General features: G+C 23.7%; 2 protein-coding genes across 2 annotated transcripts; both read right to left on the reverse strand.

Moving 5' to 3' along the window:
• Positions 1-6370: 6370 nt before the first annotated feature.
• On the reverse strand, positions 6371-13716 carry LOC145831620 (uncharacterized). Its single transcript, XM_082938927.1, has 8 exons — positions 13468-13716; positions 13251-13285; positions 10923-11053; positions 10311-10361; positions 9829-9953; positions 8666-8816; positions 8212-8268; positions 6371-6748 (listed from the first exon to the last, which is right to left on the reverse strand). Exons 1-8 carry the CDS (start codon positions 13479-13481, stop codon positions 6674-6676), a joined length of 639 nt encoding a protein of 212 aa, XP_082795053.1. The 5' UTR covers positions 13482-13716; the 3' UTR covers positions 6371-6673.
• Positions 13717-15729: 2013 nt separating this feature from the next.
• LOC145832322 (dehydrogenase/reductase SDR family member 4-like) lies at positions 15730-27757 on the reverse strand. Its single transcript, XM_082939639.1, has 6 exons — positions 27652-27757; positions 25380-25625; positions 18045-18143; positions 17647-17828; positions 17361-17488; positions 15730-15838 (listed from the first exon to the last, which is right to left on the reverse strand). The coding sequence occupies exons 1-6, from the start codon at positions 27755-27757 to the stop codon at positions 15730-15732; spliced, it is 870 nt and encodes a 289-aa protein (XP_082795765.1).
• Positions 27758-27777: the final 20 nt, after the last annotated feature.

The raw sequence follows: 27777 nt of genomic DNA on the forward strand, positions 1-27777 counted from the left end.
TTGAAAACTTTGACTTGTTTTTTAAAACAAAGTATGTCTGAAAATTTACAAAAAGCAACGAAAATTATATGTTTGAATGAAATTTTTTATATCAACATATTTAAAAAACAGTTAAACCTAGATAAAAAATTACTCTAGCTTGAAATTTCAATACTTCTACCTTAAAAATATCAAACATTTATGAACAACTAATAAAATTTAACTAAATTTTGTACATTAAAAATAATGTTATGAAACAATGCATTTAAAATACTTATATAAAAGTACTAATATAAAATAACGAAACATTAAAAGAAAAAAGATATTAATTAATATTTCTAAAATGATATATATATTAATTTGATAGACTGATAGATTAAGATCAATTTTTCTAATGAAAATATTACTAAACGAAAAACTAACAGATAAAACTGTCACATTATATCTTAAACTTAAAGTTTAAAGAGTTTACCAAAAACAGTTACACTAAATAGAATAAGACAATTGTAGATCATCAAAGTTTTAAACAAGTTGTTTGAAATCTGGAAGTATATTCAAAGTAAGTATTCTTAGTTTAATCGCAGATTGTTATCAGTTAGATTTGAACGTAGCTTACTTTTGTTTATTTAAATGGTTGAGAATTTTTGTTCACAAATGTATGTAGACCCAAACAGAACTAGTAACTTACCTGCCATCCTTTTTAAGTTAACAAACTTTGACTTGTTAACTAAGGCACAAAATTTGTCAATTCATTTAGTTTTGAACTTTTTCTTTAATGAAAATTATAAAAATGGGTTTTGTACAAATTTTGTAGTATTCACATTGGCTGGCCGGATTTCATATAAATTTTGAAAATGCTTAGCCGGTCACTTTCACTCGTGGGCCGGTCATTTTTGTCCGCGGGCCGGATTCAATTTAAATTTATAAAAGGTTTGGGAGCCGGTCATTGTCACTCCGCGGGTCGTACGTTGTCCACTCTTAGTCTACACCAAAAATTATGCCAGCTAGCGCGAGGCGATTTGAAGAGTTTTTGCTTAGATCATCTTTTGATGTTTTTAAAAACCGAAAATAGACGGTCAAATAAATTTTTTTGAAAAACTACTTTAGTAAAAAAAATTTTTATTGTTTTTATAATAAATTAATCAACTTTTTAAACTTTTACTTTTCTTCTAAAAGTACACTTTTACAACTTTAGTATTATATAACTTTTTGAAACTGAAATAAAAAATTAAAAGAAAGTAACACTTAATTTTTGTACATGTAACTAAAAAAATTATAAATCTACTTTTTAAAGAAAGTTTTAATTTTATAAGAAAGTTTTTTTACTTGCTAGAAATTTAAATAAAAACTAACAATGAAAAAATATAAACATGAAAAGTTTTTTATATTGGTAGTTTTTTATATTGTATACAATAAGTCAATTTGTATGTTTTCTACAACTATTTTATTTTTAGTTTACTTATTAGCACATAAACTAGTAAGTCTTATAAATTATTGCTGTGCTGGCAAACTAGAAAACTTAGAAAGATTAAGCCAACTTTTCAATTCGGGTGTAGTGACGCTAAAATCACTAATCAGAATTTTTTGCAGCCCACTCTGAACAAAAAATGATTCAGCAGGCAGTGTAATTTTGTACATTTAAAAAAAAATTACTAAAAGCCATTTTGCGATAAAAAAGTCACTTGAAAATAATAATAATAACAATATTAATAACAATAATAACAATAACAATAATAATTTTAATAATAATAATAATAATAATAATAATAATAATAATAATAATAATAATAATAATAATAATAATAATAATAATAATAATAATAATAATAATGATAATGATAATAATAATAATAATAATAATAATAATAATAATAATAATAATAATAATAATAATAATAATAATAATAATAATAATAATAATAATAATAATAATAATAATAATAATAATAATAATAATAATAGTAATAATAATAATAATAATAATAATAATAATAATAATAATAATAATAATAATAATAATAATAATAATAATAATAATAATAATAATAATAATAATAATAATAATAATAATAATAATAATAATAATAATAATAATAATAATAATAATAATAATAATGATAATGATAATGATAATGATAACGATAACGATAATGATAATGACAATGACAATGACAATGATAATAATAATAATAATAATAATAATAATAATAATAATAATAATAATAATAATAATAATAATAATAATAATAATAATAATAACAACATCAATAATAATAATTATAATGTACCTAAAGCCTTAAATAACTAAAATAGAAATACAAAGTATCTGCATTGATTACCAAAATTGTTAAAAACCAAATCTAAAACAACCAACCTCAAAATTTACACACAAATATGATTGAAGCCACAAACAAGAACAGTTTTAGTATTTAATTAGTTGTTTGATTAACTATTTTATTATTTTATTTACTTTGCATCAGTCTATTAACACATGAAATTTCATTTATTCCCAAATATTTACTGTTTAGATTTCCATGCCGATTTTCTTAAAAAAAACTACAAGAAATCGTCACATACGTAATTTATACCAAATAAGACAATGAACTTTTTCTCAACAACACAAACATATCTCAATAAATTTCTTCAATGTCTGCTTTATTGTAATATTACATAAGTTTTAACTTATAAAATCTCTATTCGAGTCAAGAACAAAATAAAATTAAATAAAACTAAATCGAACGTAGAGAAAAGATCAACATAAAATGTAACAAATTTAAAGTACAAAGAAAAGACTTAAACAAAACAAAGTAAGAAAAAACTGATTAATCGAGTTCTTTTTGTTTGCTTATAGTTGGCTTGTAAATATATATAAGTTTTGCCATAATTCTAACCAGATTAAAAACTTAAACTTTTTTATATGCTAAAACTTTCTTACTGTAGCTTTTTGCACAAACCAGATTTTCGTCCATGTGCTCTTCTATTAATAAACATTTTATAGCATTATTTGTTGTAAAATTAAAGGACTTTTTTTATTGTTAATGTTTTTAAAAAATAAATTTCAAGAAGAAAATTAGAATTCGATAAAGTTTTGTTTCATAGAAAAAGAAAAATTGCTCACCTGAAGTTGTAAAAAAATAAATATTTATATAGAATTGATATCTAAGTTCTTTGATTGATAAAGTACTAAAGACTGAAAGTAGTTAACTGAACCACATGGATGGTTATTTGCCCTAAAAATGTCGAGTTACACTTATATTGGTGCTAAACCAACTCAATTTAAAAGCTGTACAAAGAAAACAACAGAAAAAGTTTACTATGCAGCTAAAGATCGACTAATTTATGCTTCTAAACCAGTTCTTAGTCCTAGAGGTAAAAATCTTATACCTATCAAATAGACTAACTGTGTTATTTAAACGTTTAAATGCTGTTGCTCAAAGAGTTAATAGGTCAAATATATAGGCAAAGAAAATGTTCCAAAAAGTGTTCTGAATACAATTATCAGTCAAACAAAGTCTGTTGGTATCATAACTAATGATACTATGAAATATTCATCAATAGCAGAGCACTTGATTAAAAATCCAGTTTGTGTAAAGAGCTACAGTGATGCAGCTTTAGTACATAAAAAAAAAGATTCTTATATTTTAGAACTTGGTTAAATGGAAGTTATACTTTTACATATTTACAATCTAAATTTATGCAAACAAAAAAGTCGATTACTTTGTTTCTTTATTTAAGTAAGCCACTTTGTTGAATTTTAATTGTGTTACCTTTTATTTGATTAATTATGTACACTTTATTTAACTTTGTTAACTTTTATTTTGTAAACTTTTATTAGTGCACTGATAAAAATTCTTAGAAAATAGTTGTGTTTTTGAGAAAATTTTTGTTGTCGTTTCTTGTATCAATATATTGAAATAGAAGATATTTTTTTTAAAATTTATACAGTTAAATAAAATATATTTTAATTTCTACAGTTAGAGAGTTTTTAATTTTTAAATATCCTAACAAATGAACTTAAGTTATGAAATTGGTTACTATGTCAGAAAACTTGTAAATGTTGTTTAAGTTCTTGCTATACCAAACTTTGGTTTGAGACTTCTTCAGTTGCAACTGACTCTGACGAGTTTCAATAAAAACAAAAACCCAGGTGTCAGTCTACCAAGGGCTTGTGGTCTGATGATTCAAGTGGTATGATTGATCATAGTTTTTTGTTAACTTGTATCAAACTTTTTATTGTTTCTGAAGACGATTTGATTGTTAAACACGATGCGCAAAACGGTCATAAACAATTATATTAAAATTATATATGCTTTACTTGTTCTCTTGTTTATAACTTTTAAAAAGAATCGATTTTTTAAACTGAAGTAAAGTAATTACTAAAAAAATCGAACTAAATGTTTAGTTGTTGAACAAAAGTAACTTATTGTTTTAAAAGAAACATATAAAAAATATTTTTTTACTTTATTAGGTTCTTCGAACAGTCTGATAAGATTTAAAGTTTAAAATTTCACGTTGGCCTGGACAAGACGTTATCCGTTAAAAGGTATCCGTGGTGTACGACTCGATAACCGAAAGGTTCTTCGTGCACCAGATCCTAGGACCAAACACTTTGAGCGTTGTTTTGTTGTTGTTCAATAGACTAATAAACAACACTATAACTGCACCATTGTCATCGATATTATTTATAGAACAATAAAAGAAAAGCGCTCAAAAAATTCGGTCTAATGACCTGTTGTACGAAAAAACCTTTCGGTTATCGAATCGTACGCCATATGTATTTCAGTACTAGTAATAGTTTTCAGGTATTGATTACAATTCTAGTTAAACAATTATGAAATAATAAAGATAGATCTTTATATTTTTTAATGTAGTGTAAATTTTGGTTAGTAAGAAAAATTGAGTCACACTTTTTTTGCATATAAGGGTTTTAATAATTTTCATGAAAGTCTTGTGTAACTTTTCTTATTGTTTTATTTAAATTAAAACCATATTTTTATTTACGTAGTAAAAAAAGGTAATTTTTTTTCATCACTATTTACAACAAAGTTATCAACAGATTCTTTATTACAAGATAATTATTAAACAACTTTTTCTATTATACTGTTATTTATTTTTGTCATGTAATTTTTATTTTATTATGCAGGTTGTGTCTTTACAGTATTATATATTTTTAGTTGATGAAAATACTTTATAAAACTTTTTATCGTCACTAATTTTGTTTGTTAAAAGTTTTTTATTCGTCTTTAGAACATTAACTTTTGATCTGCTTAATGTTTTCTTACAGAATTTTAAATTTTTAAGTGGTAGTTAACTAATTGAAATTATTTTTCATTTGAGTTTTACTGCTACTAAATAGTAAAAAATATAATATTTAGTTTACAATATGCAAAAACAAACCAAATTTAGTCAGTAAGACCCTCTTAAGTTTATATACTAAAAGCAAAATTAAATTTGGAGTTTTAGAAAAAATATTTTCAAGTTGATATCACAAAAATTGAGTTTGTAAAAGTATAAAAAAATTTATAATCTTTTTTTACTGATTTTCTACTAAAGCAGTACAACATTTTTTGCATTTTTTTGTAGATAAAACAAATTTTTTGATAAAATTTTCTTAACTATGGTTTTTGTAGTTTAAGTAAATAAATATTAGTTTATACTTTACAAACAATATCTTATATACTTTAACTGGGTAGCTGTCAAATTTGCGCGAGCGTACGAAATTGCACGAGGGCATAAAATTGCACGAAGATACTTTTGCACGAAGGTATCAAACTACACGAAGTTAAATTTTACGAAGAAACTTTTGCACAGGGTCAATTTTGCACGAAGACTTTTTTGCACGAAGACATTTTTGCACGGATTGATTTTTTTTAACTTTTTCATTATAAAATTTATTTATTTATTTTAATTTATTTATTTAGTTTTTTTTAGTATCACTGTTACCTCTAACCCTTACTCCCGGTCAGCAGCTTTTTCTTTTTATTATTGTTATTTTTTTTTTACTATCACTGCTACCCCTAAGCCTTACCTTCGGTCGGTAGCTTTTTTTTCTAACAATTTTAATTTTATTTTATTTTCTTATATATATATTTCTTTTGTTTTGTATTTACTCTCGTGCAAAGTTGTAACTGGTGCAAAATCGACCCTTGGTGCAAAAGTATCTTCGTGCAATTTTATCTACTTGTGCAATTTAGTAGCCTCGTGGAAATTTGTGTGCAAAAGTATCTTCGTGCAATTGTGTGCCCTCGTGCAATTTTATCTTCGTGCAGTTTAGTCCCCTCGTGCAATTTAGTAAGCCCGTGCAATTTTGACCCGTTCCCACTTTAACTAGTATTGCTGTCATAAACTTTTATTATAAAAATAAAGTTTATCAAATACAAAAACATATAAATACAAGTTTTTTTGTTTATTTAACGACAAAAAGAATGTTCAAAATATTCGATCCTAGGACCTGGTGCACGAAAAAACCTTTCAGTTATCGAGTCGCACACCACTTAGTTACTTTTTTACGTCTCGTCCAGGAAAAACTACAAACAGTTGAACTAAAACTATTGTAATTAGGTGTCTAGATTTTTTTTAACAAGTAATTTATATATACTGTGAAAATAAAAATAAAACATGATTATAAAACTAATTGAGAACATTCAATACTTTTTATAACAAAATGAACGTAAGCCTTTTCTATGACTTCTCTCTAGCACAGAGTTGTTAGGAAGTGAAGACGTATAAATGATCTTTCAATTTTTTCGTAAACTTCATTAATTAAAAACTGCAAATTAAATATCAGTTTATTTTTATTATAACTACTGAACTACAATACATACTTTTGTGTTATACTTTTTGTAAAAAAACTCTTTAAACTGTTTGTGTATTTTACAAAGAGTCGAACTAAAAGTAAGTAAGTTTAATATTTTTCTTTTTAAAAACTTTTCACAAGTTTTTTGAAAAATTTGATATAAATTGTTTATGTTTGTAACCGATATAAGTAGCATACTTCAAAAACATTCATTTTCATTTTACATACTTCAATTAAGTTATACTAGGTAGTCTTAAACCCGATTATCCATTCAATAAAAAAGTACTTTGAAGTAAATAGATTAATATGTCTGAAGATAAAAAAAAAGTAAGTAAAGTTTGTACATAAATAAAGATTTCTATGAATAAAAATTAGACTAAAACTACTTAAATTAACAGACTAAAAAAAATATCACTTTTTTTACTTTTGTTATATTATCAAGGTAATAAGCGTTCGGTAAACTTTATAGCAACTAAGAAATGAATATTACGACTTAAACTGAAAACATTGATATTAGTTGTTCATATTGTGAAAAACAATATAAAAGTATGAAATATATAAAAATATATTTCGAATATAAAATATATTAAAGAAAACAACAGATTTTTACTTTAGTTTCAAAAATACAAGTTTAGAAGCTTAATCTTTTTTACAAGAAAGCACAAATAATATCTAAAAAAAATTTAAAAACACTACTATAGCTTCAAAATAAATGAAATTTACTTGTTTGTTTAAATGGAATTTGATTTATTATTTTGACTTTTGAAAATCTGTACACAAAACAAATACAAACAGTTGTTATATTTGTTTATAGTTTCTGATTATACTCGAATTTTTATTTAGTTCTGTGTTTAAGTTATGCATACCATACTTCATTTCAAATAAACTTTTCAAATAAACTTTTTTTAAACTTAAAAAAAAATTAAAAACTGATACATTTTACGAAGAAAAATAGTTAAATTAGAACTTATACTTAAGTTATTGAACTGTAAACTTAAATTTAGATCAATAGGAAACATGGTGTGTATAAATATAACAATACTTCTTTATAGGTTTGTAATTGTTTATATTTTTCCTCAGATATGAAATCGAATATATTATAAATACGTTTTGTGCTATTAATTCATCAGTTATATATAAATTTAAGTATGAAAGAGTTAATTCGTGTTTTTAAAGTCCAAGGATACTGTTTTTAATAAAATATTAAGATTTATTGAATTGTAATTATGTTTTATTTAGTCATGATATGGTAAAATATTTTTAGATGTTTTATCTACAATAGTTATTGAAATTAGTGAAAATAGTGATATAATCCTAAAAAAAATTGTAAAATTGTTCGAAAATACATAGTTTAATAATAAATTTACTCATTATCACAGTCTTCATAGCTTTTTTTTTTTGAAATGATTGTAATAAATTATAAAATAAGTTCTTACCAATAGAAACGGTATACTCTCACAGCTTTCTTCAGTGTTGAGAATCTCGAAAAATGTCTAAAAGTTTTTATTTAGCAGTCTTATAGCTTTGAAAAAAAATTAAATAGCTGTTTAATACAAAGTTTTATTTTTCTAAGTTTAAAGATTTCTAACAATTGGATATAGTTTTATATTCTATTTATACAATTAAGAAAACATTTGATTTAATTGTAACTATACAGAAACATATCTGTTTCTTTCTATAACTTGAATACATGGTTTATTAAACTTTAAATCACCTTGAAGTAAGACGTAAGGTAAAAAAAAAATTTTTATTCAATTAAATTTAAAACAACTAAATTGTTTAGTTAAGATTTTTTCAAATGTACATATACAATTCGTGTTGTAAATAAACAAAGGAAAGTGGTAAAAATTACTTTTTAATTTATTTAAAACTTTTTAAATAGTAACTTACATGTTGTTTTCTTTTTCGGCATTTAAGAGCTCCAGTATAGTGTTGTAACTTTTCCGTCAACCCAGATAAATTTAAATCTTTTTTATTGCATATATCGTGTAAATGCTTTGAATAATCAAAAAATTCACATATATTTTCATTCTTATTAAAACTGTTTTAAATTTGTTTGCTTTAGGTTATGTATGATAAATACAAGTACATACTATTATTTTATTTATTTTTGGTTTAAATATTAAATAATATTTTTTAAACTAGTTTTATTTTGCCAAGTTTTAAAGTCAAGTTTCTTGTTCATAAAATCTTGAAGAAATGTACAAACTAGTTTGCATATTAATAGTTAGCTCGTTGTAGTTACAACTAAAGTTCAAGTTTTCAAACAATATGATACAAGTACAATTTTTTTTTATAGTATTTAACTAGATACTACATATAAACATTTTAATACTATTATTACTTATAAAACTATTACTATTACTGTTATTTTCCTTATGCTTGTTTTCTTAAAGTTTTTCTTTTCTAAATTTTTATCTAGTTATAATCTCCTAAAATTATATTTTTTATGATAGTAAATATATACATAATACTAGAGTAAAAGTTTTACTTGCTAGATACATGCTTTTTAAAAAGATTTTGCAGCTTGTAACATTTTTGACCGTGTTAAGTCCCTGCTGTGCAATTTTTATATTTTCTATATCAACATTGATTTTTCTCTACGTTTTATACTAAACATGTAAGTTTATTTGTTTTATTTTATAATAGTAATTGTTATTTTTTTATAATTCCTTTAGAACTAATGCTAAAATAACAATAATAAAACCAAATTGCACAGTGATTTTTTTATTCAACTAACATATGTTTTTATGTGTTATACAAGTTAACATAATTCAAGGGAATTGTTAAGATTGGAATTGAGACAATAATCGTAATGTACGACTCGATAAGCGAAAGATTCCTTTGTACACTAGATTCTTAGACCAAATTTTTTGAGTGCTTTTTTTTATCGTTCAAAAAACAATATATATATATATATATATATATATATATAGTAGTTATAATGGTGGTAGTATGTTAAAGTCATTAACAAAAATAATAATAATTTAATAACCATAAAAATATAAAAGCTACTAAGGTTTTTTTCATTAGAGAATAATAAAGTTTCTAACCTTATAAACTTATCAGTTTTTTTACAGGTGGATGTAAACTTATCATTGAAATGATTAATTCTAGAAATTTGTTTGCAAACTTTTTTTTTACTTTTTTTAGTTAGTTTCCACATGCTTGTCGAATGCTAAAAGTTTTAATTAAATTTAAATTCTAACCATGCCAACTAAAATATAAATAATTGTTTAAGACTACCTGAAAAAGTTTAAAGTTAATCTACTTAAATATTGGATGATCTATAAAAGTTTTTTTTTTTAATTAACAACAGCTTTAATGATTAGAAAAGAGTTCAAGTACAATATAATTAAAAAAAAAGCTTGATTAAACACTGTATAAAAACATAATCAAAATTTTCAAGACTAATGGTAACCTATACTACTTTATTAAAATTTTATAGTTTAAGTATATAAAATATTTTAATTGAATCTTTTTACAAAAAACATAGAAGGTTTACAAACTAAACATAAAAAAATATTCTACTAACATTATTAGAGGAAAAACAAAGCTCGCTTCTTGCTTCATATTCTTTCGATATCTAAAGTATTTTAATTTAACTTGAAACTTTAAACTTAATTCAATGTGAAATTTATAATTAAATTAAAGATAATAGTTTGTACTATATAAATATTTCAAAACAATAAATGAGTAGAAAGTTTCTTATAAAATATTCATGAGAAAAGAACCTAAGAATAGAAATAATTCAAGTGCACGATTATTCAAATTCTGACTATTAAAATTACGACAATGCAAATTTTAGTATTTTGAGTCATTTTTAATTACCTCTTTTAATGAAATAATTACTATTTGTTTTACTATCATAATCTTATTATTTACAGCTACTTAAAAATTTTTATTTTCTTAATTTTTTTTTTGAGATATAGCGTAAATAAGTTTTAAAAATATATAAAATAAATTAGTTATAGTTATTATTTTATATTTAAATAAAATACATTTGAAGTTTAAACCATCATAGTCTTATTATTTATATTTACTTGACAACTTTTTTAAATACATATTACTTTTTTAGATGTTGCCCCTTTGACATTTTTAAAGAATTTTAATTTTCATGTAAACAAAGAACTCAATTTGAACTTACATGTTTAGGTATAAAGTTGAAAAGTTCTTGAAATATTTCATTATTTAACTCAGTTATCAATTTTCGTACATCCCGAGTAAAAGTTAATCTCTCACTTTTTGAAAACTTTTTAGAATCGACGAGAACAACACCTGATGATTTAAATATAGTTGTCATCAAATCACTTTTAAAATTTTTTATTACAAACTCTTGAACTTTTTCAAAATAAAGTGAGTTTATTAATTCAAACCCAATTTTGTCTAAGCTATTGGTTTTAAATGCAGAGTTATTAGAATGCTAATGCTGCTATGCTTAACGTTATTTGTTATAGCTTGTGTGGCTTTCAACTGATTGAAATCTCGCAACTATAATTAAAAATAATTTTTTTGGTGCCAGACGAGTAAATACTAAAAATCAAAATTCATAAATTTTCAATTTTGATAATTCAGAGTAATGTTAATTTATCTTTTTACAAATGTTTAACTGGTTTTATTGTTAGCATAGTATTAACTAATTGGACTTTATGGTACGTAATTTATTGTTTTCATTTTCATTTTATTTTTAGGTATATAGCCTTAATAATTTTGAACTTACTTTGTAAAAGCTATTTTTAGCAATTATGCGTTACCTCTTTTAATAAATAATTTTCTTTTTTTTTTACCATCATAATCTTTATTATTTGGACATACTTCTAATATTTTAAAATTTTCATTTTCAAGTTACTTTTCAAGGTATATAGTCATTTAAGTACTTAAAATAATTTGAAATGTCGGATTTCGAACTGTCGAAATTTGAATTGTCATGTAATTCGACTTTCGCATAGAAAAATTTATATAATGAGGTTCATATGTATTTAATGTTAATAAGCTACTATCTAAATAAGATCAAACACATTCATAGCTGACAATAAGTATTCAATGAACTAGTGAAACTATTAAAAATACATAGTTTCAAATTTTAGCAGTGTTTTACTTGTTTAACTAAAAGGATATTTTTAAGTAGTAAAGTTCTCACAACTATTTTTATTAACTTTACAAAGATCATTGATTTAAAGTCAATTAACTGGAAACTTTAGTAAGTAAACTAAAAACAGTTAATAGCAATATATACCAAGTTTTAGATTGAAATAACCTAGTTTATTATAAATTTTCATATAAAATTTGAAAACTGTAGTGTTACTTTAATAGAAAGTATTTAGCTTTAAGGCTTTTTATCATTAAAGTAGCTTATAATTTTTCTATAGCTATCCTGTTCTAAATAAAGAGTATAATAATTTCCTAAAATTTTAGATTTTATTTTTATTGAGATCACACGGGTTTTGATATTTTATATAGACTAATAAACAAGATACTGTCTAAAATGTTACAAATGCCTGATATTAAATTTTAATGTAGGAGAGTCGTATAAAAATTACTGTTACAGAACAAAAGTATATTTATAATAAAATTTTTCTTAGACTCGAAAAAACTTAAACCTTTTTTTAGCTAGACAGAATAATAAACTTTAAAAATAATAATAAAAAAATCATAGAAATAGTTTATATACCATTTGCAACTAAGTACATAGAAGTTACTCATGTTTATTTTTATTTTATTTACAAAACGTTAGAACTTTATCATAGAAATATCTTATACAAGTATTTATTCAGAAAATTTTAAAACCTAAATTCATTAAAAAGTAAAACTAAGAAGTTTTTAGAAAATTTAAATAAACTATAAGGCATAGATGTTATTTTGTCATGATCTCGTGGACAACTTTAAGTTTAATTTTAAACCAGAAATGTTATAAACAGAAAGTATAGCGGTCTTTGTTTTTGCATTTAAATTGTAAAGATTACTAGACGCATTACGATATTAGTTTAAATAACCATGGTATTTGCAATTGTTAGATTAGCCAAAACTTAAGTTATGGCAACTATGCTTTGAGGTTATAACAACTTCTAAATGTTTTTAAAAGCCTAATTAAAAAAAAAATGTAGCTTTTAGTTTGAATAAAACTGGTTTATTTGAATAATAATAATTTTAAATAATACTTTAACTACTATTTAATTTGATGTTATCAACTTAAATTATTTTACTATCTTTTATTATAAGGGTAATATGTAAAACAATTAATATGCTATGTACAACTTTTTTGAAAAATTGATTAAAAAAAAAATAATCAATTCTTAATCGAACATACAAAGTTTAAAACAACTTGTTATATTTTGACTTTTTTCTCCTTCCTATTTAAACATTATTTACTTTATTAAAACTTTAGTCAACAAAATTTAACTATAAAAGAGCTTTGTTTGAACAGGTTTTTATTGTAATACAAGTTTAATATGTTATGAAAAACTTTTAAACTCACAATGTAAGCAGACAAATATTCCAAATAAGACGAACCTGTAAATGGTAAATCTTTTATGTAATTAAAAACAAAATCAAGGTTTCAACTTTATAGCATAAATCATGAACTAGTTATTATAAATTTAACTTTAATTTTTTAAATATTGAGGCTACAATAAGTGTTTTAAATAAACATATTACCACTTTTTTTCTACTAACTACCAACAACTTATTCTTACTGTAAAAGCTTCATCTTTTGCTTGTAACTCAAGTTTTTTTTTTGTAAAACAACTGATGTTTTAAAGATTGTTCCTTTAAATTATTTTATTGTTGTTTATAAGCATAGATGATTAATAGTATTATACTTTTTATATTATAACATTTTGCTTTCTTTTTTAAATGGTTTTACATTTATGATTAAGTGAACTTCGTAATTTATTTTTTTAGTTTAAAGATAACAACCTATTACTTTCTCCATCATAAATAACTTTAAAAAATTAACGCTTCAATATCTCTCAAACTATAAAAACTTACCCTTTTACTTTTGTTATCGCTAAACTATAAATAGAATACTCATTAACATTCATAATAAAAAATATTTTTTAGAAATGATAAGTCTTATTCTCTATACTTAAATTAACTCAGTAAAAATAATAATATTATACCAAGGTTCCAATTTTAATAATAAAACTCCTAAATAGTCGTAACAAATAAAAGTCAGCTGTATTGACAACAAATATTTATACAAAATTTATAGTTTTATTTTGTCTAAACCAAAAAATTCTACAAAAATTGTTTTAATCTTGTACGTTTTAATCTGTTTATTTTATGACAACATAAAAAAGTACTGCAAGTTTTCAGCTATTAAAAATCTCTTTTTATAAAAAAGGATCTAAACCGTTCGATAGCGAGTGTCGATATCAAAACACCTCCTTTTTTATGTGCAACAAATATAAAGTTAAATCTTCCAAAATGTTTTTCATCTTTTCTCCGTTTTATGATTTTGAAGAAAAATATGCATAGAGTAAACTATACAACCAGGAAACATCACAACAGTCAATTTTAACCTCAAACATTGATACGGTTCATTAAAGCACGTAAATGTTATATTGATAATTGACAGCTAATATTTTTTTTTGTATTAATTTAGGTAATTTAATTGGATTTTAATCAAGCTAATATGTATAGTACTTTGCAATTTTTTGATTTTTGTGCAAAACAAAGGTTTAAAAATTATTTTGAAAAACAAGCAAAGTTTAGCAGTTTAAAAAAGTTAAGCGTTTTCCACTGATAGGAGTTTTAAAACAATTAATTTTTTGTTTTTGCCAAAAATTAAGTATTTATACTTGAATAAAACGTTTTTCTAAGTGGGTATGCTTAAACAATTATTGCTGTAGTAAACCGTGCTGTAATTAAAGAAGTTGTAAATAGACAAAAAGCTAAAGTATAGGTTAAAGACAATAAAACTTCTTTTTTCAATGAGCTTGAATGTACTAATTTTTCAGTTCTTTTGTAAACATACTAATTTGTTTAGTTACGTTATGGTTTTATTGTTAATATTTCCTATAAATATCATCAAATATTTTTTCATCAATTACCTTAAAAGAAAACAGAATAAGTTGTATCTTTATAAAGTAGAAACTTCAACGCAAGTTTTCACTGCAATGATAATCACTTAAGCATCTTAATAATTCTACCTTCGTTATAGTATTTACTTAATTAGAATATGCAGTCAGTGAATACAAAAGTATTAGTGAAGTATTAAGTGTTTTTCTTGTGACAAAAAGTTAGGCCAAACTAATTGTAGTTGTACATTTTAAAACGCAGTTAGACTACCAGAATACTTGATATAATAAGATAACTTGGAATTTTTTTTAAACAGTCCGTGAGTTAAGATAATTATTGAGTATTGATAATTAAACTAAAAAATTATGTTTATAAAAAACTAATATAAAATAATATCAAAGCTTGTTTTCTTATTTTATAACAAAACAAGAACAATCAGTTTTACTTAAAATAAAAAAAAATGTAACATTAAGTTTTAATAAATATAAATTAATTACTTTAAATCAGATAATTAAAGTTTGATCGTAAATTTTTCGAATACTCTAATAAACAAAAAAAAAATGTTTACTTTGATCTCAGTCAAAAATAATTGGTAAATCGTACGAAAAAAAAATCAGAAATTTAGTTTCACACAGTTAATATATTCAACTATTCACAAAAGAAAAATATATTGAAGATTAGTTACTTTAGTTATTAAAAACATTTCTTTTAACCTATTAACACCTGTATAAATTATAAAATATTTAATGCATAAGTATACATTTCTTTGTTTCAATACACTTATGTAAAAAGTTAAAATGTTCAAAATTTATAATACTTAGTAATTTAAAAAGTTGAAATTCTATACAGACTTATTTAGGTTTATTTTTATTCTTATTTTGTTATCTTTTCTACAACTATTTAATTTTTGATTGAAAATTTTCTAAATAGTCCAGCTAAATTTCACTTCCAGCGAACACAGAACTTTCACCTTTTCTTTCAGGGCCAATGCAACTATAGCCCCCATCAACCATAATATTTTCCCCAGTAATGTACGAAGCATCTCTGTTAAAAACTATCTAATTGAATATTAACTTTTACAAAACAAAAACATAAATAACTTTTTTTTTATGTAAATATAAAAAATTCCAATAAAGTTATATAATGAAATTTCATCAAAATAGACAACTTACTTAATAAAGTTTTAAGTAAAAACAAATTATGCAGTAATCTTTCTTTATTGTACCAACATATGTTTCTGTGTGTTAACGAATTAACAGACTTCAACTGGGTTCTGTAAAAAAATAAATACTGTAATGTAAGAATAGAAGCTCCCTAGCTAACCAGTTGAAGTGTTTAATTCGTCAAAAAACACAGAAGTATATGTTGGTACAATAAAGGAAGACTACTGTATAACTTGTTTTTGTTTATATTCAAGTGAACTTGTTTCACTAGGATCTTTTATTAATAAACACTTAAATCTATATTTTTAATATTTAAAATGTTAAGTATTGTTTTTAAATTTTTAGAATAAATTTATAAACCATAAAGTAAGTACAACATAAACTAGCAGAGCTGCAATAAACAAGCGGTACGTTATCTTTTCTTAAACTTTAGCTGCAAAGCTTCTTATCTTGACAAAAAAGTACAATAATATATAAGTTTTAAAACTGCTAGATTTTAAGAAGCTTACTTAAAGCGGCTTAAAACAAGAATAGATTGGAACTCAGAAATGGCAATTTTGCCTAATCTTTCTTCAAGTTTAGATAGTTTCAAGTTCTATAAATTTTATTGATATAACAAATTTTTATTACTATTAGTATTTGTTGTTTTTTAACTCTTAATAATATTTATTATTTTCTTAATTTAAAAAAATAATAACTAATACAGTTAAAATTAATCTTAATTATGAAGACCTAACAAACATTAACTTCGTTCTAATCATTTTTTTTGCTGTAGATCAAATTTTAAATTTTTATTTATATTGAAAGATTTTAGGGAACCTTTAACGACCTTAAGGTCCATAGAAATAATAAGGTAGTAGGAATTGATTATAAAAACATAGCTTATAAAAATACTAGCTTAAAAATTTCATGTACTAAATGTTTAAATTAATACTATAAATATTATACTACGATATGTAGACTAAAAAGAAGTACTGTGCGAGTAAGTATCACTTAAAGAAATATTATCAATGAAAATTATACTGAACTCTATGAATGTTATTTACTTAAGTATAAAACTAAGTTTAATAAGTTTTAACGACTATTTATAGTGCATCAAATTATCAAAATTATTCTTTTATTTTTGCTAACAAATTTATAACAATAAAAATAGTTAATAAAACTTAAAAAATAAAACTTATGGTTATAACATAAATAATAAAACTTTTAAAAAAGCTTCTTTTAAAAACTAATAACGAATTTAAAAATAGAATAAATAAGTAAACAAGCTAAAATGTAAAGCTAATTAATTTTTGTTAGTTGTAAGAACCTTAGGTGTACTTCGAAACAGTAGTTTTATCAAAACAACAAAGTAAGTTATAAAGATTTGAAGCAGTAGCTGGATATTATAAAACAAATACAACCTGCTACACAGAAAAGCTACTGTACCAGCTACTTCAGAAGTATACCCAGATCTTTCTAATAAAGTAAACTTTTCAACTATACTTTTGTCCATAGTTTCCCGAACTTTATCTATTGATGCTTTAAGTTGCTGTATTTTATAATTATTTTACTACAAAAAACATAACATTATAAACTAATTAATTTGTTCATATTTGTTAAAACTTCATAAAACATAATGTTACATATACAACATTATAAAGTTGAGTAGAAATTTATTAATATTAAAATTTTGAATTAAGTACTAGCCTCAGGTGACCATATCCACCCAGGAGATACACTATTAACTCTTATGTTGTACTTTGAAAGATCAAGTGCCATATTTTTAGTAAGAGTCAAAATTGCTCCTTTGGTAGCTGAGTAAGTCCATCTGTCTGGTTGAGCTCTTACTGCTGATATACTTGAAATTGTAACAATTGATGCTTGATTTGCTAAATTTTTATACTTGTTTTAAAAATACAAAAAAAAATCGTCTAAATTTCAAAAAATATATATATTAAGGTTATAATTTAAAACTATAGACTTCATGGTAAGTAAAACTGATATATGACAGCTTTAGTAAACTTTCTATGTCTTTCGATTTAAATGAAGTACTACATACTTTAAACAATGTTCGACCAAACTACTTAAAATGCAACTAAACTTACAACTTTTCATGTATGGAATACATGTTTGTACAATATTAGAAACACCGATGACGTTTATATCTAAACTTTTTTTCCAATCTTCAATCGTACTTTCGATACCTTAAACAGGTTTTGTTTTCATATTAGATTTTAGCACTGAGCTTTATCTTAGAAATACAGTTTGTATACAACTTAACTCATCGTATTTTTATTCAAACGTATTACTGGTACAATAAGGACATTAGTAAGGTATGTACCTTGAATCCAGGTAAAAGTGCGTACATTACGCGGATACTCACTTCTTTAAATGCATACCTTATAGAAGTCCTTATTGATTTGAACTGTTTATTAAACGACAAACAATAAACGCTTAAAAGGTTTAATCCAAGGACATGGTGTACAAAAAAACCTACTGGATATCGAGTCATACACAATAGATACAGTTTAATATCTTGTCTTCTTGTCGAGGAGAATTGAATTAAAGAAAAAGCGTTTTATTAAGATCTTTACATAAAACGACATAAATTACCAGAGTTTCAAAAATAAGAGAAAACGATGAGCTGTTATGTTAGATTTAGATGGACTTTATTTATTCATTAAACTTACAACAGTTTTTGAATATATTTAACTTCAAATACTTAGATTACCATAGTTTTATTTTTTATTACACATATTCTTACAACTCTATAGATTCAATTTGTTTATATGTGTTTTAAGTCTTTGTTTTACGCAATGCAAAAGTTTTCTTTATTTAAGCTATTTATTAAAAAAAAACTTTTTAACTTCTGTTTTTAATTGAATAATAACAAAACTAACTAATATTTCAAACTAATGGTACTAATATAGAATTGAAAACATTAATATGACATATTTTTACAATATTTTTAAATAACTGTAAACAAAATTCACATTCAAACTTTTAAAAATTAAGGTTTAACTTAAAAATAATTACATTCGTAGAAAACAGCTCTTAACTTTTGATAAGAATGGTAAAATAATTTATAGTTTTAGATTATACTCAAGTTTTATATCAATTGCTACCAAGGAAAAAAATTATTATGTGTTTTGTTATTACTAATTTTTTTAATGAACTATTTTTTTAAACAAGTCCTTTACAAGACGTTAAACTGTATCCAAGTGGTGTACGACTCGGTAACCGAAAGGTTTTTATGTACACAAGGTCTTAGGACCAAGTATTTTGAGCGGTTTTTTTTTTTGCCGTTAAGTTAACAATAATAAGTTTTTTTTTTTTAAACAATTATTTTTTAAATTTTCTACTAACATAAATTATTGTTGAACAAAAAGTTTAGTTATTTTTGTAGGAGCTAACTTAAAATCTTATATTATTTAACATTATATTTAGGATATCAGAAAGGACAACTTTGTTATCAAATCTCTAATTTCAACAAAGTTATTTTAAAAAAATAATTCAAAAATTAAAATAAAAGTAATAAAGTAGTTAATCTTAGAATTAGGCCTGTATATACGATCAAGTTTACTCAAAAATCTTCAAATCAAGGTAAAAAATAAAGAAGAATAAATTTAATTAAAAAAAAAGTAAAACATGGGCTTTGTTTAAGTAAACTTAGTAGTTTTTTGTGGAATTTTTCAAAGTCTTACTCGAATCAAATGTAAATAAATTTTGGATTAAGTATTAAAGAACATTGTGTTTCTTTCTTTCATTCTTTGTAAAAGGTGTTAGCAATTTAAAGGTAAAGTTAATAAACGTACATAAGTTTTTATCTTTGATTATTTTTCTTTTGCAAGTAAGCTCAATAAAAATAAAACCAGTAAATTAAGTTTAAAAAATATGTATCAGTTTGGTATGTATTGCTGAGATATCTGAAAGGGGCAATATATCGTTTTTTTAGCGGTTTTAGTACTTCATTTAGAAATAAATAGTTTAAGGGGCAATTTTGAAATTTTGGTAAGTTATAGATTTTTTACTTTTAAGCTTGCTAATCGACTAACCTTAGTTTGGTATTTAGCATTTGACCTTAAGGTAAGATTAAACAAAATGTCTATTTTTCTCAAGTAAAACCTTGAAAAATATTTAAATGCTTCAGTGGATGGATTCTTATATCTGTACGACTTTTAGTTTTACATTTATTATTTTCTTTACAAATAAAAAGTTGAAAAGTATTTTTGCAAACAACTTAATCAGGACTTAGATTCTTTGTTAATAACTAATTTAAAACATTAAAAATTAACTTTTTAGAATTTCGGATTTTATTGTGGTAAGTTTTTTTTCAATTTTATCTGTTTACATTACTTGGTAATCTAGTAGTGAGAATTCTGTTTAAGATAATAAAAAAAATACATATAGTTTTGTTTGAAGCCTTGCAAATAAGTAAATAAACAAAAGGTCTATGTCTAATTTTATTTTTATGCAATTGTATAGGTTACTATTTTATTTATAACAAAAGTAATGATTTTAAACCTGGAAATAATGAAAAAATTGTAACTTTTCCCGTACTTAGATCAGAGTTTCTCAAGCCTACCAAAAAAAATTTAGACAAGTTTCCGTTCGGGCAATAACTAGTAAGGTGGAAAAAAGTAAATGGTTAATTAAACAACAAAAAAAACGCTCAAAATATAAGGTTTTAGGACCTGGTCCACGATGAACATTTCAGTTATCGAGTTGCACACATTGGGTACCTTTTAACGTCTTGTCCGAGACGATTAACTAACTTACACTAGATCAGGGTTTCCCAAACTCATTTTCTAAATCGCCCCCTTTTCAGAAATTCGGAAAACAATCGCCCCCCACGATTTTACAAAGTAGTTTTTCTCTTGAGTAGAAACTTTTGAGCCGAAAAAGTTGTGTTCGAAATGTAATTTAGTCTGGTACTTCTTATGCATGCACTTTTGAGCTTTGTTCAAAGTAGTTTACAGGGCTTGAGAAAATAAGTTACATTTGTTTTCTTATAAGCCCAGTTAAGTGTATTAAAATATTTAATTATTAAAAAGCCTTGTGTAACCTGTAATTAATCCTGTTTAGATATGAACTGTTTTGAAACTAATGAAACTTTTAGGGTAGTGGTGGACAACTTTTGTAGTCATCAATTCATATTTACTAAAAAATCTTTTCTAGTTTCAACTCGTTTAAAAAATGTAACTGCGGGCTGCATAACTTAAAAAAATAACATATAAGAAAATTGAAAAACTCGAGCGAAATTGTAATAAAATGATTTAGTATTATTGTGATCTAGGAAATACTATTGTGAACTGAAAACCAAATTGAAAGTGTATTTCAAAATATTTAGTATCAAAAAAATAAATTTTGTTTTTTTTTGCACAAGTAGCTTCCAAGTTACTTAGCATGTCGATATTTGACTGGATCTTAACCGTACGTTAACTATCTGAAATCTTAATTTAAACCTGACATTATAATAATCTCTAAAATAACGAATTTCGGACATTTAGAAGTTAATACTAAGTAACTTGTTTAAACCGCACAAAGTACTAAAATTATTTTATAAATAGGCATATTCTAAAATTACTATACCAGAGATTAAGAAACTATAAAAAAATGAACAGTTTATTTTACACATAATAAAATAAATAATAAAACATAATTTCTGATCTAGTTTAAGGAAGTTTGACCGACTGGTTGATTATCTCACATGAAAAGTGGTTTCATCAACAGCTTCAGATAATGTAGTAAAATTATTAATTTCAATGCTAAGATATATTATAAGTAAGTTAGTTGTAAAGTTATAAACTTAATTTTAAACTTTTTAAACTACATGTTTTGTAATAGAATACCATTAAACAGTATTTGACTTGGAATAACCTTTAAGAAACTAAACCTTAGTTTTAACATTTTCTTTTTTTTTTAGTTTAAATTCAAAAAAAAATCAAAAGTTTTACAGTTAATTCTGTGAACAGAAAGCAATCGAATAAAAAATTCTTTTAATTAGCTTAAAATTTTGTTTTGTAACTGCAGCAGTCTTTTAATGGCTTATTTAATACTGTTTAAATTTATTTTTTCTCTAGTCATTAGCCTATAATAATTTACCAGAAGAAAAGAGTAAAAACCGAAAAGCTAGTGTTTAACTAACAAAATAAACAACACATTCTAATTGCTAATATATTAAAAATTAAGATAAAACAAAAACATTTGTATTAACAGTTTAAAATTCTTTAATGTATAGGTTTTTTAACAATAACAAATCAAGTTTGAGTTAAAGAATCTTTTAAATGAAAAATTTGAAGTAATTTCAAATAGAGACCTTAAATCTATACTCTTTTAAAACCAAAAAAAACTTAAAATAAAAACTTAAATGGTTATCAAGATTTATTTATTTATACAGATTAAAGAAGTAATAACAAAAATAATTCAAATAAATTTCTTTCAAACAAACACTTTAATCACTATGCTATAAAAACTTTCAATGTAATGTGATACGAAATATAAACTACGAAAATAACCAGGTCAAAATAAAATTAATAACAGATTTAAAACATAAATGATTTAATAAATACAGTAGACTTCCGCTTGAGTTGGCACTTTGAACGAAATAAAAAAGTGCAAACTCAAAAATTATTACCTTTTTTTTACAAAATGATAAACTTGAATATGTTATATGCAATAACGTTATGCAAAAACATAAAATCAACTAAAACATAAAACAAACATTCATTAAAAAAGTAGATCTATATAAGATATTAAATATTATGATTTTTTTGTTTTATTAATACTTAGTTAGTAATACACTTTGTTTGAGTTAAATTTTAGAAAACATGAATTTGCAATTTTTTGGGTAAAAAGTGCGAACTCAAGAGGAAGTCTACCGTAATTAATATTTATTAGACATTATGCAAACCTGTTGTAGAATAAATAACTTAATAAAATTTTATTATAAAAAGACTATTTAAATACAATACAAACCAGGTTAAATAAAAAGTATTTTAAAAGATTAAATAAAACAAAAAAATTTCATAAAATAATATCTGCTACTGAAGTCTAATATAATGTGTAGGATGAGGTTCATGACTGCTTGCAAGTTTTTCTAATCTGATTCTTAATCAGTAAAAAAAAGCCTCCTTCCCAAATATCTAGATTAGATCTTTTGCTCAAGATGTTGATAACTGATCTGAAAGCTTTCTCAACAACATAGCTAGAAGGAAAAACTATAAACAATAATCTATATTACTCTCAAATGATTGGATACTTTTGCCTTAGTTTTTGTTGAGTCCAAAAGCTTTCATTTCGTTCTTTGGAAAAATTCACTTTTAGTTCAAGGTCAGTCACTTTTCAAAATACAATTGGGAATATCATGAGGTGATATAACTATCACCTCATGATATTTCCAATTGTTTTTTGAAAAGTCTCTAAGTTAGACTAAGAAATAAAACTATACAGGGTTGCCAACTTACCTAGAAACTTAATAATATATAACATAGATTTTTATGAACAATTTATGATCCCAAATAACATATATGTCAGGTTATAAAATGGTGAGAGGGATTCCAATCGTATATGATCTATGTAATTGTTAAATAAGAAAATATATGAATGAAAATATGTAATTTACTTGAAAGTAGGAGTCATAAGTACTTGATTTTTTTCTCTATATTTTACATAAATAAAAAAAACTTTTTTTGTTTAAGTTTTACTTCAGGGTCAAATATTTACTAGCAAGCTAAAATTAGTAAATTAGCAATTTAAAAATTAAAAATTTTATGACAGCCCAAAATTTAAAAATCGCCCCCTTTTCGCCCCCTTACTAGTTATCGCCCACCCTTTCGCCCCCTTACTAATTATCGCCCCCCGACTTACTAAAATCGCCCCCAGGGGGGCGATATCGCCCACTTTGGGAAACCCTGCACTAGATATTATAGGGCAGGGGCGTGTCTAGACTCTTATAGTTTAAGCATAAGTTTTTTGTTCAATATTTGAGTGTTTTCTGTAGTAGTTTTTGTTAGAACATTTTTTTAAATGAAGAAATTTCTATTTTCATGTTATAGGCTTTATTTAATAAAATGTAAACAAAATCGTGTATTAATAAAATTAATAATATGTCGTTCTCAATTATACCAATACCTTATTGTTTATAATGCTAAAACAATTTTTATATTAATGTTGTGTTCGACTATTTAAAATAACATGATCAGTATTGCTTGAAATATAGGAACCAAAACTTAGAAAACTAAATAGTAAGTTTTTTAGTAAAGTTAATAAAACTAGCATAGTTACGAAAATTTTATACAAGAGCTTTTTAAGGTTTTTTTTTTGTTCTATGTAGATTTTTTGTAGTGTACGTACGACTCGAAAACCCAAAGGTTTTTTGTACACCAGATACTTAGACAAAACTTTTTGAATGCTTTTCATTCATCATTTAATAAACAATAATAATTAAGTTGAAAATAGGCTGTGATATATGTTTTTTACAAGCTACTAAATGTAGTTAAACTTTAATAACTAACCTTGAATATTTTAAAAGTAAACGTTTACTTTCTTCTATTTCAAAAACAATAAATAATGGTCGTTTGTTACTTCATCGTTTATTAATTCATGCTGATATAACACTTAAATTATAGTTTCAATTATCTTTCAGTTGAAAGCTGGTAATGCAAAAGCAAATAGTGAAATTTTCTTAATCTTTTCATCTTAAAAGTTCAACATTCACTATATGTAATTTTAGCAAAAAAATCACAATAGATTTTTTTTAACACAAGTAAAGTTTCTGATTAAACAACTTTTTTGGTGAATAATAAATTTTTTTTCAGGGGCTTTCTAAGCGCTAGGAAACCTGTCAAAATACGCCGCTTTCCTAAATTTGTTATGGAGAGCAATATAAAGGCAACGTTATAACTAAAGCTACAATTACATCTCGCAATTTTTTTTTTATTCCGCGACCACCAAGTGCCTGCTGACCTTTGAATTAAGGGAGACGATTATTTTTTAAATCTCTTTCAAGGGACAATTATCAAAAAGCGTTTGGAAAACTCTGATTTATAGATAGCTTTTTTTCAATTATAAACAATAAGTATAGAGTTTTTCATTGTATAGGCTTTTTATTTTAACGTTTTTTTTCGTTTTTTATTTGTTAAAAAAAAGTATAGATTTTATTTAAGTTATTGGAATTTAAAATTTGCTTTTCATAATAAACGCGTTTTTTCTATTTAGACACATATAACTAGTCCACTTAGTCAGTTACTTAAATTTTATTTTATTTACAGAGTTCCACAAAGTAGTTTGAAACAAAAATTGTAATAAAATAATTTAACTTTTTTATACAATTAAAATTTTGCACATTTAAAAAAAATTTGCAGGTATGCCAATATGTCTAAAGATTTATAATAACAGCATACAAAAATTTTAATTTACATTTTAAAAAGTGCCTAAACCTTTAGAACCGAAGTATGCTGCACTTGTCACTACGAAGTCAATACCTTTTTCCAAAGTTTTACAAGTTTCACTAATAACGGATTCAAGTTGACTTTTATCAGTAACGTCACATTCTTTTGTAATAATGTTCCAGTTAGCATCTTTGAATCTTTTTTTTGCAAGCTCAATGTTTTTTTCGTCAATATCGAGAATTAAAACTTTAGCACCATCGTTTGCAAACCTTTCAGCAATTGCATATCCTATACCTGATTAGTTTGTGCTATTTTCACTACAAAAAATATCATATATAATTTTTTTTTGTTTAAAGTTTGATAGTATATTAGTAAAAAGTCTCATTTAATAGTCTACATTTTGTCTGTGTAAATAAAATTATTAATTTCTATATATATTTTTGCCAGAAAAAAAAAGAACGTAAAAATATTTAAACCTTAAGCTGAAATTACTGATAAAGTTTGAAACTAGCAATATGTTGACTTATTTTATGATTATTATTGTTTTTTATTTTTTTTATTAAATTTAATTATTTTCAAAAAAACTTATTAACTAATTTAAGTGTTTTTTTTTGTGATTGTTTACATTATTACTTCTGTTTAATTAAACTCTTATATTAAGGTATTTATTCAAAATTTTTAAAACTAATAATTTTTTTTAAAAGGATATATTTATTTTATACTTTTCACCACAGATGTTTTGTGTTAAAACTTTATTCCGACTAACGGCGTTTCACTGCTCTCAAATAAATTTAAGAACAGATCTACGGAGTCTCAAAAAAGCTCTAAGAATAGGCTTTTTATACTTTTACTACTACTTCTTTATTTTTTTTTAGTTTGAAAAAAAAAGTTTTCTTTTATTGGATACAGCTTAGTTTTGCTTTTTTTTTTTGAATAATGCAGTTTAATTTTATTTTTTATTTTTAATGTTATAGCTCTATTTTATTGTTTCTTAATTTGACAAGTTAAAATAAGTTGATAGTAGAACCTAAATTCTTAAAAATACTTTTTAAAACTTCAAATTTCTTTATTTAATTTTGTTCTTCTTTTTTTTTAAAGTCATATAAAAGATTAAATTATTTGCTAAAATTATTGATAAGTTTTAAAATTAAAAACATTTCAGATTAATACTTTACCTTTTTACGTAGAGTTCAATATATATTTTATGTGTTAGATACTATTATACTTTTTTTTTTCAATATTTTAGTTTAGAAAAATGTTTAATGTTATAAAGTTTAATAGTCTCATTTTTCTTAGAGTTTTTCGTTTAAGAGTTTAAATTTTGACTTATTTTTTTTTTCATTTTTTAGCTCATTATAATGTTTAATAAAGTTGGGTATGCAACTCGATGATCGAGAGGTCTTTTTGTGTATCCAGGTCCTTGAACCAAAAAAATATTGAGCGTTTTTTTTTGTTCCATAAACCTCAGTATATATGAAACTTTTAACAAAAAGTTTATAGTTAAAAATATTCAATTTTTTTTCTATCATGTCGTAAAACCACTTATTGAAAAACTGAGTAAATAATTTGTATTTTATAAAGATAAAAGTTAAGTATACCTTAGAAATTATCATTAGCGTTTTGCTGTATATCAAATCTCAAGACAAACTTTTTATATATATTTAGCATTTACCTCAAAAAAATAACTTAAAGTTTTCCCATTTGCTAAACGGCTATGACTATAAAACTATAAATATTAGATGGTTAATCAGTTATGAACTTTAAAAGTTCTCAAGAGTATGTTCAAAAATTTTTAGCTGCCTAATCATGACAACATGTGTTATCAAAATAAATTTTTAGTGAGGTCTTTGCATACTTATATAACAAGTTTACATTTGTTATAGATAAAATTTTTATGGTTATGATTTAACAACTTTTATCAGTTCTTAAATGATTTTGTAACTAAAACATGTTTCACTAGCAATCATTAAACATGAAAAAAATATAAGTAGTACAATGAATATTTAATACATACAGAAATTAGCTTATAAATTAATTAATAATAAAGAAACTTAAATAAATTAAAGAATACAAAAAGTATAAAGTTAAATTATTTAGAAGCGTTTAGTAAAAAAGTTTAAATCGGATTTTTTTTTAAATAATTGTTTCTAATTTTTTGTTTACTTTCGTTTTTATTACCCACTTTATCATTTTAATTTAAAAAATTTTTAATTGTATCGACCTTTGCATCTGTACTGGCTATTCATATTTTGTGTTAAAATATAATAAAAAGTTAAAATATATTGAAATTTTTCATGAACATTAGTTAATAAAAAGTTACCTGAACCTCCTCCGGTCACTACAGCGAGTCTATCGTGAAACCTCTTTCTAGTGTGGTCTTGGTCCAGCTTAGGCTGTTCGTTTGACGTAAACTCTAAATTTTCCATTTTTTAAAGTTATGTACAAT

This window comes from Thalia democratica, chromosome 3 (genome assembly GCF_965202585.1).
Source record: "Thalia democratica chromosome 3, ktThaDemo2.hap1.1, whole genome shotgun sequence".
Classification (NCBI taxonomy): domain Eukaryota; kingdom Metazoa; phylum Chordata; class Thaliacea; order Salpida; family Salpidae; genus Thalia; species Thalia democratica.